Source organism: Colletotrichum godetiae, assembly GCF_030913485.1.
Source record: "Colletotrichum godetiae strain CBS 193.32 chromosome Unknown BDP55scaffold_4, whole genome shotgun sequence".
Classification (NCBI taxonomy): Eukaryota; Fungi; Ascomycota; class Sordariomycetes; order Glomerellales; family Glomerellaceae; genus Colletotrichum; species Colletotrichum godetiae.
In genome coordinates this window covers 1,042,807-1,056,029 of record NW_026851252.1, presented here as the reverse complement: position 1 = coordinate 1,056,029, position 13,223 = coordinate 1,042,807, and the positions used below count along the sequence as shown (strand labels likewise).

At 53.7% G+C, this 13,223-nt stretch overlaps 3 protein-coding genes across 3 annotated transcripts; all 3 read right to left on the bottom strand.

The window, feature by feature from the left end:
* Positions 1 to 63: 63 nt before the first annotated feature.
* BDP55DRAFT_647089 (uncharacterized protein) lies at positions 64 to 1,327 on the bottom strand. Its single transcript, XM_060573748.1, has 4 exons — positions 800 to 1,327; positions 665 to 718; positions 503 to 598; positions 64 to 444 (listed from the first exon to the last, which is right to left on the bottom strand). Exons 1-4 carry the CDS (start codon positions 1,195 to 1,197, stop codon positions 318 to 320), a joined length of 675 nt encoding a protein of 224 aa, XP_060435139.1. The 5' UTR covers positions 1,198 to 1,327; the 3' UTR covers positions 64 to 317.
* Positions 1,328 to 3,825: 2,498 nt separating this feature from the next.
* BDP55DRAFT_265026 (uncharacterized protein) lies at positions 3,826 to 5,594 on the bottom strand. The gene is made up of 3 exons (XM_060566367.1): positions 4,824 to 5,594; positions 4,643 to 4,724; positions 3,826 to 4,554 (listed from the first exon to the last, which is right to left on the bottom strand). The coding sequence occupies exons 1-3, from the start codon at positions 5,234 to 5,236 to the stop codon at positions 3,886 to 3,888; spliced, it is 1,164 nt and encodes a 387-aa protein (XP_060435138.1). The 5' UTR covers positions 5,237 to 5,594; the 3' UTR covers positions 3,826 to 3,885.
* Positions 5,595 to 6,754: 1,160 nt separating this feature from the next.
* On the bottom strand, positions 6,755 to 8,365 carry BDP55DRAFT_690336 (uncharacterized protein; the record flags this gene model as incomplete). Its single annotated transcript, XM_060576849.1, has 3 exons — positions 6,755 to 7,556; positions 7,687 to 8,249; positions 8,351 to 8,365. The coding sequence occupies 3 exons, from the start codon at positions 8,363 to 8,365 to the stop codon at positions 6,755 to 6,757; spliced, it is 1,380 nt and encodes a 459-aa protein (XP_060435137.1).
* Between the last annotated feature and the right edge of the window lie 4,858 nt (positions 8,366 to 13,223).

Sequence of the window (13,223 nt, the reverse complement as noted above, 5' to 3'; positions counted from 1 at the left end):
CCCCAGGTCAAATTAGGGTTTCACAACGGTCAAAAGAGCCCACTGTCTTAATTGGCGCGCAAGCACGAGCAGAAAAGTTTACTCCTCAAATTCCATTCCGGATTTGCATTTCTATTATTAGAAAACTGGCCTCTCAAGCTGTGTTCCCACCCATACCATCATTCCTTTGTCAAGCCAATACTGGTGCCAAACGCCGTCTCCCAAACGCCAAATGACAAGCTAACGCCCTAACATCCGGACCGCCGTCTCGACGCATCCAAGACATCGCAATGACCTCAGTTTCATCCGTTTCTGTAAGTGCGTGAAGCATCACAACTTCACCAACTCGTATCTTCCTCGCGACTGATAATCGCTCCCCAAATCTTTTCCTCTTCTTCAACGTGGTACCCTGAATTCGGACCCACGATTGTGAGGGACCCGTACAGGAGCAATTTCTTGCATTTCCTACAACACAGAATCAGAATTTGGGCCTCTCGGAAGGGAACAGCTCACGACAACTTACAGGAACCCATGTATCATCGTGTTCCCGTATATCTCAAGATCATTGACCTCACACGTCCCCATGACGCTCAGCTTTCCAAAGCCTTTCACCTTATCACTGTTAAAAAAAGATATTAGCGTCGTCTTCTCTCAATCATTGGGGCATACTCAAACACAAACTTACCTGATAGACATGTACCCCACCACTGAAATGTTGCCATATGCTTTCATCTTCCCACTGTACACACCATGATATCAGCATACGGCCCAGCTTCTGTACATGGGAATTCATTCCTCAAAAGAGGATAAAGGTACTTACTCGCAAACCAAGTTCCCGTTGACATCAACCGTCCCATACGCCTCAACCTTATCCCTCACGTCAAAGTCCCCATTCAGCGTGATGTTTCCCCCAGCTTTCACAGAGCCCGCGACTTCGAGGGGACCTTGTAACACAATCTCGCCCTCGCTCCGGATCGACTTGGACCTCACGACAGCCGTCGTTGTCGTAGTTGCCGCCGCTGCCGCACCTGGAGTCTCCTCATACTCCGTGAGCGGACTAGGCCCAGTCGTCGCCGTGGTTGACGAAGAGGCATAGTAACTACCCGTCGTGCCAGCAGGAGAGACCTCATCGTAGTATTCGTATTGGGCGGAAGCGGCAACGGCTACGGCAGCGGCTTCCTTGCCCTTTCTTGATGACTGTTTCGACTTGGGAGCCATGATCTGTCTCTGTTTCTGTCTTCTTTTCTTAGCAAAATGACTCTTAAAGGCCCGAAAAGTGACTGTGAATTGTCGTCTCCACCGGCGAGGGGATGTGGAATAACTCTAAAGCTCGGCAGTAACATACCAAAACCACATTCACTTCCGAGAAAATGGCGGTTCCTTTGGAAGATCATATATCGACGAAATAGCAAAGCTGCCCGACTTCCCCATAATCAGCCCCTCAGCACGCTGGGCAGATTCCCAGCAACCACTGGAGACAATCCAAAGAAAAAAGAGACCAGCCTCAGCCGCTCCATGAGCAAATCGAAACATCACTTTCCCAATCAAGAGTCCGACCGGAATAAGCTGAAGGGGAAACTGCAAAAAGTGAACTCCTCCCACCCCGGTCCACCACCGTCACTCGAGCAAGAAAAAAAAATGCAAACGATACGAGTCTACGACGATGCCTCCCCGCGGTGCCTGAACACCAAGTTCCCCCCTACCCTCCTTTTCGCCCTAGATAGGTTCGGCAAACTCCATCCTCCGTGCCTCCTTTACCCCCTGCTCAAAAAGTGATATAATCCATAGAGCTGATCTACTGATCGTCGTTTCCCGGTAAATCCCCATCCCCCCCCCGATACCCAACCCCCCACACTCGCACGCACACCCATACACCCGAACAGCCGCGTCAAGGTACGGCATATTAGTCAGGCAGACAATATTTTCCCCTTCTCTTTCACGTCGTCATCCAGGGCGGCAGCCTAAAGTCGTCGTGACCATCCATACGAATGTCGATGATTCATTTGCCCATTCGCTCATTGCTCCCCCAGCTTGCCAGCTCCCAGCTTCCCAGCTCCAGCCGCAATGCTACGGTACAATAACGACGCACGAACAAAGGTCTGACCTTGACCTTGCCGCCCTGCCGCCCTGCGTCCGGGCACAAGCAAACCCGAAAAGCCCTGATCTACCTCACCTAGGCGCGGCGGGCGGGCATGCATGCAAATGTAGTGAGTCCGAATCCACATACGTGCAGATACAAGATAGAAATGTGTGCTGCAGGCGAGCAAAGCAAGGTGGTTTCGAAGAAAAATAGGCAAGAAAGCAACAGACAAGATGCCCATTTGAGAATCACGCATTTTCCAATGTCTCACTGTCTCAGTTGAATCCCGTCCCCCGTTTGCCGTCCATCCCCCCCTTCTCTTCCACCCCGATGTGAAAAAAAGCAAGAATAAAAAGTGACCGAAAACTGCCTTGAGAAACACTGGTAGGTATCCCAAGGAAAACAAGAGGCAACGACACCCTGGTCGATAATCCTCTCGGTATGGTTCGCCAAACCCAGCACCCCAACTAGCCCTGGCGCAAATCACCCCAATCAGGAATCCCGGAGATAGATGGCTCATGGGATGTCATTGACGAAATCTTTCAAAGCCCGAGCTTCCGAGGCCTCACTTGGGACTCGGGAGGAGGATGGCCAATTCACGTCCCCAAGTTCCACCAGTTCCACCACCGACAACAACCGTGACACCTCAATCCAGGAACCTGGGAATCCTCCTTCACCATATCCACCCTGCAACCTGCACCTTGCAACCCTGCGCCTGCATCTTGCGCCTAGCCACCGCGCTCTGCTCGAGGCTTGCATATTATTTGTCCGCCTCACTTGAGACAAAACCTCACATCAAATGTGCCTGTCCTGTCCTGTGCTCTGCCTGTCCCGTCTGATCCGTAACCCCAGCTTGCCCAACTCCAGGAGAAGATGTTCTCCATCAGCTGCGCAGGCAAGGTAAAACCCCTAACAAGCTGGAGAATGATAATCCAGCCTACACGGTACAGGCTCATCAACCCACGCTTCAGGTTCGCCGAACCGCATTGGTAATCCAACATCCCAATATCCTGCTTTTTCTGACCGAACCTCCGTCATTCCTACCTCCCCCACCTGTTCAGCCCTACGTTGGCTAAGCTGACCACTCACCAGAGACATCAAGACAGCCTCCCCCCCTCCCTCCCTCCTGTATCCGTCCCAAGAAAAATCCAAGACAAGGAAACGAAACAAATTCCGCTAGCTCCCTGCACGAAGCCGATTGATTGGGACTAGGTCCATTCTATTGTCCAGGCGAGGCTGACTTTCGGGCAAGGGGGTAACCTAGAGGGGTGGAACGCGGAGGGGTTTACCTTGTTGATGGTCACGAGTGAATTAGATATGTGTGCCATTTTTAGGCATATGCAGGCAAAGTGAACATCACGAACCATCACGTCACTGATTCTCGTCACCTGCGATATTGGCTTGAACGTGTCTTCGATAGCTAAGTCTCGCTGGACATATCACCATCAGGATATCGCTAGACAGACAAGACGCATGAGAAAGGGAAGACCAAACGATGTACACTACTCGAGACATGAACAAAAAAAAAAAAGACGCAAGAAAAGATTGGTATACATCGACTTGGATAGATCACCGGGCAATGCAACTGCAGCAATAACCATTCGATCTGCATCATCGCTCCTCCAAGCAAGCAACCTCCCCCTCGTTTCCAAGGGTGCGCAAAGTTCCCCGAAAAGCACAAAAAAAAAAAAAAAGAGACCGCCCTAGGCCTCAAAAAGCCCCCAAAACTCCTCTTCTTGGACCGTCAGCATCTGCTGTACGCCTCGCCAAGGTAGAATTTGCCTTGGTCACGAGGCAAAGCAAGGTATACATTCCCCAATCCCCGCTCATGAGTCTCCACCACCGACAAATGCAAGACCGATGCCGGTGAAGAATGCCGCGGCGACCCAGGCGCCGGAGTAAACAGTCGCACCATACGACTCGACACCGTTGACAGTCATGAAGGTCTGCAGATAGGTGTTGACCCCCGTGACGACCATGGCGACAAAGGTTCGCAGGATGACAACCTTTGCCCGGGTTGTGTAGCCCCAAATGTTCCACGCCAGAGTCTCGCCAAGCGTGGCCGTCGCAGGGTCAAATTGTGCGAGCTTCTCGTCCTCGGAGGTCTCGCCAGTCGCGACGAAGGGGGTGAAGATGAAGGACTTTGCCGCAACACCAAACGCAACTGTCACGGGCAATGTAGCCAAAAAGTTGGTGGTGTAGGCAGGTGCAAGGCTCGGCAGCCCCTGGAAGTAGACCACGAGGGCGGTGGGCAGGTAGGTCTTGTAAGCAGTGAACAGGGTGAGGCTGTAGATGGCTGCCGACAGGATAGTGGTGTAGATCTGGATCGGGATGTCGGTGAGGATCTCTCGGTTGGCGACGTTCTTAGCGCCGGCGTGCGCGCCCGACAAAGGCCTCAGAAGCTGGAAGGGCAGGAAGGTGGACAGCATCTCAATGCCCAGAGCCGAGATGGCGGTGGCGGTGCTGATGTTGTAGAAGGTAGCGATAAGGTAGACCTAGATGCAGAATGCATGTTAGCAAAAAGCTGCAGTTGACTGACCCAAGCCTGGTGTCATCATCATTCCTCGTCGGAGCAAAACGTACCGGCGGGCCATGCGCGAGTAGGTTGAGCGCAGCGAGATCATAGCTGTCAAAGTTACCGAACCAGCCAAGGGCAAGCTCGAATCTACACGAAGACGCGATTGTCAGCAAAAACGCCATTTCCTGTACAGTCCTCGAGCGATCCTCTTTGAAAGATCACCCCGGAATTCACAAAGCAACTCACATGCGCCATCCAGCCAAAGTCGCAACCTCGCCCCAGGTATCCAAGCTCTTTGAAATCCCCGCCAACTCCCCACGGCTCCACTCGCTGAGAAAGCTGTAGCACAGACTTGAGATGCTAAAGCTCAAGACCGTGACGAGGGGGAACTGCAGCGCCTTTGGCAGGTGCGATCGCTGCTTCCGCGGGTGCTGGTGATCCCGATCCCTCTCGCTGATCTGGAGGGCCTCTGTCTCTTTCGCTGCCGCCACCTCTGTCGCGTCGTTGACAACAGCCAGTGCCTCGACCGTGCCGTCAGGTGCGGTGTCGAGCCGCTCGAGGTGGCTCGCGATAGGCTCGATCGCGTTGGACGTCGTCTCGTCGACCTCGGGCTCCTCGACGGGGCGCGAGGCCTCTCTTCTGCGTCTTAACGTAGGCATCTTGCGTGTGCTGTGCTTGGGCGTGTGAGTATTGATGGAAGAAGCAACGTGTCTTGTTGTTCGTAGTTGAGAACCTTGAAATCGGAATTGGCGATGCGCTACCTGCAGATGTGCGAGAGGGGTAGAGCTAGAAAAAAAAGAGTGAGGGCAGCGAGGCTGTAGGAGAAATGAGTAGTAGCAGCAGCAGCAGCCGTTTGCGATGTGCGGTTTGCGACACGATGAGATCAAGCTGGGCAAAGAGGAAAGAAAATGTGAGACCTGTACGTTTTTTCCGCCCCGGGGCAGCTGTTGTGGACAGTGGCCTATGATGCCGAGTGGAGAAAGAAGCTGTCTGGACGGGTAAAGGTGACGCCGCTGGGGTAACAGCAGCTCATAGAAGGTGGTGAGGTAAGCTGTGTGGTCCGACAGTGGGCAAAATCAACCGAAGGAGCCACCAAGAGGTCCTCCTGCCTCGAGTCCTCCTACCTTCCTCAGTTCCTTCCCCACACCGCCGGACACCAAAACGACTGCTGCCGTGCCTCAGCAGCCCGCCCAGTAAACGGGAAAACTCCACTGTGAGCGGGCTCCCAAGGATGGGTATTTTCTACTGGCTCCGTCCATGATCCGTAATTGCAGACTTTTTCTTGCATCAATTTTTTTCCCTTTCTTATGTTTTCACCTTTCTCTCCGATGCAAATTTCTCCATCATCCCCTTCCGCTCTAGAAATATTTAATACATGCAAACCCCTCCCAAGTTTTCCAAATTTTGGGAGGCTGCTTGCTATCTGTACCTTGTCAAAAATTGGCCTTGCTCCAACCTATCACCTTGCCTTTGCCTCCCTGTTTGCTCTGCTTGGTGTCTGTCTTGTCTGTGTGATCTTCAAAACTTGATGAGCTCACATGCAAATCTTCGCCTTTCGGGAGCAAAGCTCCGGGTGTGCCTGGTTAAGGTTGCTGCTGGCGTTCCAACACACCAACCATCTCCCAGCTTGTCTCGCCAATCCAGCCATCATCGTTGGTAAACATTAGCCACGCTCCAAGCCCAAGTATCTCGTCGCCATCAATACATTGAGTCTTATTGTTCATTCAGACAAGGGGCGATACAAGTCACCAGCGGCAAATATCAACCAGTCTTTTGAACTTTTTAATCTTTTTCATTTTAATTTCGTTATGCTGGCTTCATACCGAACACGGAGCGTCGCGGCCAATCTTGGGCATCGCACTCGTTTGTCTCGTCATGACCATCAGCGTGATAGCTTTGGGCGTTCGCTCGACGCCCTATCCGTCTCTCACTTTAACCTCGTGGAGATGCAATCTCGATCACATCCTATCGACCTGCCTTGCTTGGACAGACCATGATGCAAGATCGGGCCCTCCACTCCTTGGTGCTGAGAGATCGGCGGCGGAGACAGAACCACCTCATTTACAAGGTTTAGTATATGGTGGTACAAAAGAAACACATCCTCCCCTCACTTTCCCTCTTCGTTATGTACTCATATCCTCAGATATCGTCGGCATCAATCGTGGAACGGGGTTTCGCTATTCCTCCATACGGCCGAAGACGCCGTCGTCATCTTCGTCGCTTCGAGATCGAGATCGGCTGTCAAAGTCATCATCGTCCATCACGCTGTCGCTATCTTCCATCTTGACAACAGAGCCGCGGACCTCGCCTCGTGTGAAGCTCTCTGGCTGCCTGCTAGGGAAGCTGTTCAGAAATCCGGCACTGAAACCTGCGCTGAATCCAGCACTCGAGAAGGATGCCGCTTGATCAAGATATTGCGCCGGTAGCGGAGGCACGGGAGGGGCGTCTGCTGGAAGCTGCACTGTTCTTCCGTTGTTGCTGTTGAAGCTGCAACTCAGAAGCTCAACCGCGGCTGCCAAATCCTGATCTTCTTGCCCGGTGGCATTTCTTCCTGACGACGGCGGTCGTTGGTCCTGGCTGGTTTGACGGAAGTGTGAAGAGAATCCTGATCTACGGGGCATGCTGCCTGTCACGAGAGGATTGATGGAAGGCGCCGACTGGTATGATCGACCGAACCCACTTCCGGATCCATAACGCTTCGCGAACGAACGATCCGACGACGAGAATCCCTCCAATTGAGGGGGTGGGGTGGTATCGGCAGAGCTGTGTCGCTCGTCTGAATATCCAGAAGCAGCGGGAGAAGTCGACTCTTCTTGGTCACTAGGGAAGTCCTTGGCGGAATCCGGGGGCGTCGCCGCATCACCCTCTTCCTTGTGGTTCATGGTCAACAAGACAGAGGCAGCCTCGAGGAGCTGGACTTGCTGATGCTTAGAAATAAGCAGCTTGGAAGTCAAGGACCACTCGGGAGTGTGTTCCCACCTGAACAGAAATGAGTCAACAAACTGCCCGACTAGTTCTGATACGGGGAACCCAGCATGCAAGTCTCGAAACCCGGACTACAATATTTGGAATGAAAAAAGGGGATCGGGGAAGGGGAAGGGAAACGAACAAATGCTTGGTCAGGCAACTGCTGTGCTTGTATCCCTTTCCGCAGGTCTCGCACTTGAGCTCGATACGGTTGAACTTTCTGCCCTCTTTTACGAGAGGCTGACCATCACTGGCGCGACGAATACGAGCCTTCTGAGCGTTATCATCGCCTTCATCGGCTGACCCGTTCATTGGATCATCCTCAATGGCGCTCTCGTGGATTTCTGTCTTGCCGTCCAAGAGGAATTTATGCGTCGGCAGACTCGCTGGGGGCGAGGGAAGACTCCCGATGATTGCGGCGCGGGCTGCGGCGCTCTTCGATGCCGTGTTCCTACGAGAGCTGACGGCAATGGGCGTGACCTTATCGCCGCCCACTTCCTTGATTGCCGCTGCCATGGCCGCTGCGTTCGCGGCGGTGTTTGTCATGGACTTGCGGCGAGTCACACGGTGGTTGGCATTGAGAGCGCCGCTCAAGATGGAGTGGGAGTTGGTACGGGAGTGGGATTGTCGTGTGGTAAGTCCGGAGGAAGCAGTTGATAGTGAAGGACGGTGTTGGTTCAATGGCCTTGTGGTCTGCTGTATTTCCTAAAAGAGGACGAAGTGATCAGCAAAACTGGGTTGAGATGCGTGTTGGGAGCGAGCTAAGCAGGGCAGGGCATGGGGTGGAATCCCGATTCCGGGCATACCTTTGAAGAGGCCATTGCCAACTGCCGATGCTAATCAGGTTCGACAACGAGTGTCGAACACTTTGTCCCTGGCTAGAGTATCGTGGAAGTGTAGTGATCTGTAGACGTGGTGGTATCGTGTGTTGTTGTTCGACGGTGGTAGGCAGATGGATAGGTAGAAAGTGAGTCGCAAAGACAAGCCTCCGGGCGAGAAATAATATTATTTTGGGGAGGAGCAGCAATTCGGCAGGGGTGTGTCTGTGGGCGGGTGTACCTAGTAGCTCCGAGCTGGACCAGCCGACAGCATGTGGTGAGTGTGGTGGTGGTGGTGGTGGTGTTGAACGGTCAGGATGCCTTGGGGTTAGTCGACTGATGATCAACAGGGCTGTCGAGGTCCAGGCCGGATTCAACTTTTTTTTACCCTTCCGCTTGAATGCTGTGCTTTGAATCGAGGTGTAGCTGAAGTGAGAAAGAAAAAGTTGTGGGCTCGAGACAGAGTGCGTTTGGAAGAGGATCCAAAAGTCCAGCAATGGGCGAAACAGTCCAGACGGTCCTTTCCAACAAGTTGCCAGAAAGAAATGGAAGAGAAGCGCTGGTCGGGGACGAGCATCAGCCTTCATTGGTCGTATTGCACCACCAGATCGCTAGGATGAAGGAGCCAGAAGGAGGAGGGAGGGGAGGGGCAGGAGACCGTACCGCAGCAGGAAGTCCAGGACCAGACCAGACCAGACCAGACTCACTCACACACTCCCCCTCCCACCTTCAACTCACAGAGCGCAGAGAGCGACGACGCTGGGCGGCGGGAAAGAAGGAGAAAGCGGCAGAGGAGAGAAAGAAGAGAGGGCGGGTGGGGCTAGGTGTGTGCCGAGAGAAAGGGGGCGTAGGTTTTGGCGTTGGAAGTGAGGGTGAGGGCGGCTGGGCGAGGGAAGGTGACTGGTTGGCTGGCTGGCCCTCTCTCTCTTTCTCTCTCTCTCTCTCCCTCTCCGTCTCTGTTGTATCTTTCCACCTTCACTCTCTCTTGTCCCCTTCCCCGTGTCCCACAGTGTGCAACCGGGCCAAGATATGCTGGTATGTACCTCTCAGGTGGTGGGAGGTGGAAGTGGACATGACCGTGAGCGCAGCGGACGGGCGCCAGGAACAAGGAGCATGGAGCATGGCCCGTGGTCGTCCTTTGGCAATGGGCGAGCGATGGTCGGCCTCCCGAGCGATGGACGTGTCCGTAAGGCGCCGGTGCGGCGGGGAAAGGTCACTGGGGGAGGGGTGAACATAACCCATGGATCCATCCCAGTAACCCATAACCCTCTCTTCGTCCCAGAGCCCAGACCCATTGATGGCCAGGGCCGATAGCGTGCTTGAGCTGCACATTCGTAAATAGCAATTTTATGTATGGCACTTTTATTCTCGATTCTCGAGTGCTCGCAGGCGCTGTTGCTGTTGCCGCTCGTCGGTTGTTCTCGTTGCTCTGAACTTGGATGATCCGGATCCTTGAAACAGGCGCATACATGACGATATACGGTGGAGGTGTGTGATATGGGAGTAATTCTGCCCCGGGATCTATGCCAGACGACTAAGCCAACAAGAGAGACGCTCAAAGAAACGCGGCCTTTGTTGGTAAACGCCTCGTCCGTACGGAGCACACCAACACAGGTGGACTCGTGCCTTGGTCCCTAGCTGGGCCAGGGTGGCTTAGTTTGGCTCGAGTGCCTAATTATTGCTCTGATTGTCTGGTTCCCTTGATCCCGTACGAATACTTTGTAGGTAGTCGTCTGAAGATTTGTCGGGACCTTGCCAGTCTGGTGATCGCCAAATCTTTTTTTTCTGCTTCTCTTCTTCGGAGTTCTCTGTTCGCGAGGTAACGATGTGGAATGATTGAGACAACAAGGCTCCAATGAGTTGTAAAGAATGTCGTGTCTTGGTCGGAAGCGAGAGGTCTATCGACTGCAAGTGGCATGTTTCGGCGGGTTGCCAGGTTCAGAGTTGCGTCGCACCCCACGACAGCTCTACCTTACTCCCCTAACGTGGAGACTCCATAGAGGCAGGCGGGAGGACAGGCGACTGCTCCCGGGCCATAGAGCTGGAGCTGTGAACATCAGGTTGGGGCGTTGGAGCATAGGGCGGAGAGAGAGAGACAGACAGACAGGGAGCATTGGCCGCCTCTGGTGTCGTTTAACTGGAGAAGGTTGTTTCCATCGGATCAGGAACGGAAGTTCGCACGCGGGGGGGAAGGCAGTAAGTAGTAGCTTCGCATTGCTATGCTAGGTCATGCCAAAGTTGTGTTGTGTGAGCTTCCAAGTTATGAGCTGTGCGCAATGCGCTATGCGTTGGTCGAATGAGCGAGACTGTGAGGGGGTTGTCAACGGCAGAAACCCAAGCTTGGGGAACACTGCGCGAGAACCTTAGTACATGATACTCCGGAGCGAGTCCCCATGGTAAGCCGCAAAAGTGGGAAGAAGCAGGCCAGGTAAGGCAGGCATTGCGCAAAAAGGCATGGGAAAGATGTCTTATTGAAACCCGGGTGGATGCCTCCTAGTGTTTCTGCAATTGCCGACCTGTGTGCCTTGACTGTGATTTGGCACTTTGATTGAGGGGAGTTTGAGTACTCTGTGCTTCACAACCGTTGTTTCGATTTCTTCTTTCTTCGAACAACCGGCGTTGCCATAAACCTGTTGTTTCTTCATCGGAGCTGCATGCTAGTCGGCGCAGAGAAGCGCGAGTAGCAAGGAACTTCGAGGAATAGCTAGTAAGTACAGTTACATACAAGGACGAGGGAAAAGAAACGATGAAGAACAAAAATAAAGAAATCCCCGAAGGACGGTTCTGCTGATCGTTGATCACACGGAAGCCAAGCAGGAGACAGCTCTTCGACGGCGTTGTTGGGTTGACAAGTCGTTGGGTGCGGGCAGCGAGGCAGGTACAACTTCCTTCATGTTGGTGCTGGGAAACAACGCAGGTACACAGTGCAGACCCGGTTTGACCTTAGGTAAGCCCCCCCCCCCCCTGGCCCCGGGCGAGGTACGTATCTCTGCATCTTCTCTTTAGACAGTGATACTTCACCACACACTGTAGAACCGCCTGCACAATTCTGTGACAAATACACAGTGGGGACAGTGCCCTGGTCAGTCACGTTCCTGGGGAAAGCCCCAATCCGTCCGTATCTCAACCAGTGACGTAGTTTGCTCCGAGCGCGGAACAAGCATGAGTTGAATTCTTTGTCAACTCAGGGGCAACAGCTGCGGCTTCGATCCGTAAAGAATGTAAAGGACCACGGCCAAAGCAGATGGGAAACGACAGGCAGAACATCGGACAAACAAAACCCTACACCGTGCCGTTCAAGCTCTCGTGTCCGTTTCGGAGACGTGCTACGACCATCAACGGATTGCGACGATGGAGAGCCACCACCACTACGGTCTACTTTACCACACACAGTAAGTTGACGATAACACCACCCCGTCCCCTGTCCACCTCCCCCTCCCCCTCTCGCACTCCTTGTCCTCTTCAATTTTGCTCCACATTAACCAGACACCCCAGCGAAACGTCCTCCCAATCATCCGCGCCTGAGCCGGACATCACTACCATACGCCTGGGGCTTCCCCACCACCAGCTTACCTCCTCCACCACCTTCTGACCAAATACAGGCCCCCTCCTAGTGACCACTAATCACAGGACTCGTCCACTGAGACGGACGGTCTCCCTGGCCTGAAGTTGACCGAGGCGGCGTGAGAGCAACGCGAACCCGATCAAACAGCTTTTCCTTTACGGCCCGGCCTACTGCGCTTTTCGCAGCACGGAACCGTCAGTTGCCCCCTCGCCGTCGGCCGTCTCTTACAATAGACTCGCTCTCTTTATCTTCCGCTGACCGGCAATCCGCTGGAATCTGATAGAGCCCAGCTGTTGACCAGGATATCGGTCAGACGGTCAGTCCTGGGCCCGGCCTCGTCTCCGTCTCCCTCACGCCGTGCTAGGGGGGCCGCCATTTCAATTCGGGACGGTCAGCTGCCCCCTCCCTCCTTCATCGGGCGCCATGCGGGCTTCTGCTCTGGGCAAGTCGGGTGGATTCTCGTGCCTCTGGCGGAACGTCGTCGTCCACCCCGTAATTATTGCGCTCCCCGACGCAGACCGTCGCTTATGCTGCCTCCTCTTGCTCTGACCGGCCAGAATGGGATGCCTTTGCCACTTGACGCTATTGCCTACGCAGTAGTTGCCATTGCTCAGCCTGGGCTATTGGTAACGCAGTCTAGAGATCGTCAGCGGAGTTGTCCTCCAACATCAATGTACTCGTCAATGTCCGGAGATGGACAAGCCACACCGCACGCGAGAAAGACACGATGCACGCTCTGCCCGAATCTTGGTTACAGCCAACCTCGCCTTCCTACTGTATTACCTATCTTCAGCATGCAACTAGTACGTCACTGGGCGCAGCTTTTCAAGTTTAGGCCTGGGTGATCAGAGTTTCAGTTGCCAAAAGTGACGCTTTGAACGCTTGCAAAATGTCTTCTCGGTTTCTGCCGTTGGTACCTATGTCTTCGGTGATTTCCCAACGTCGACGAGCCGCTCCTGTCTCGGGAACAACAGAACGCGACCATTTTCTTGTGCCATCAATCTGGGCTCTGGGATCCTCCGTAACGCCAGGCTGGCTATGTGCTTCTAGGCCAGCCACCCGCCTCCTCTTCTGCTTCACATCTTGATTCTTTGATAGTCTCAAACCATTACACCGGTTTTTACGCCCGTTACCATTCAGGGTGGCCAACTGGACGGGATCGACTGCAACCAGTGTCTCAGGGAATAGAGAACACAATTAGTGAGGCTTGCTCTTTGGAATTGGACGTCACTGAAAGTTGGCCAAAACCGATGCCAAGTTGCTTGAGAGCTCAACTCTTGAAAGCAACATGCGGGA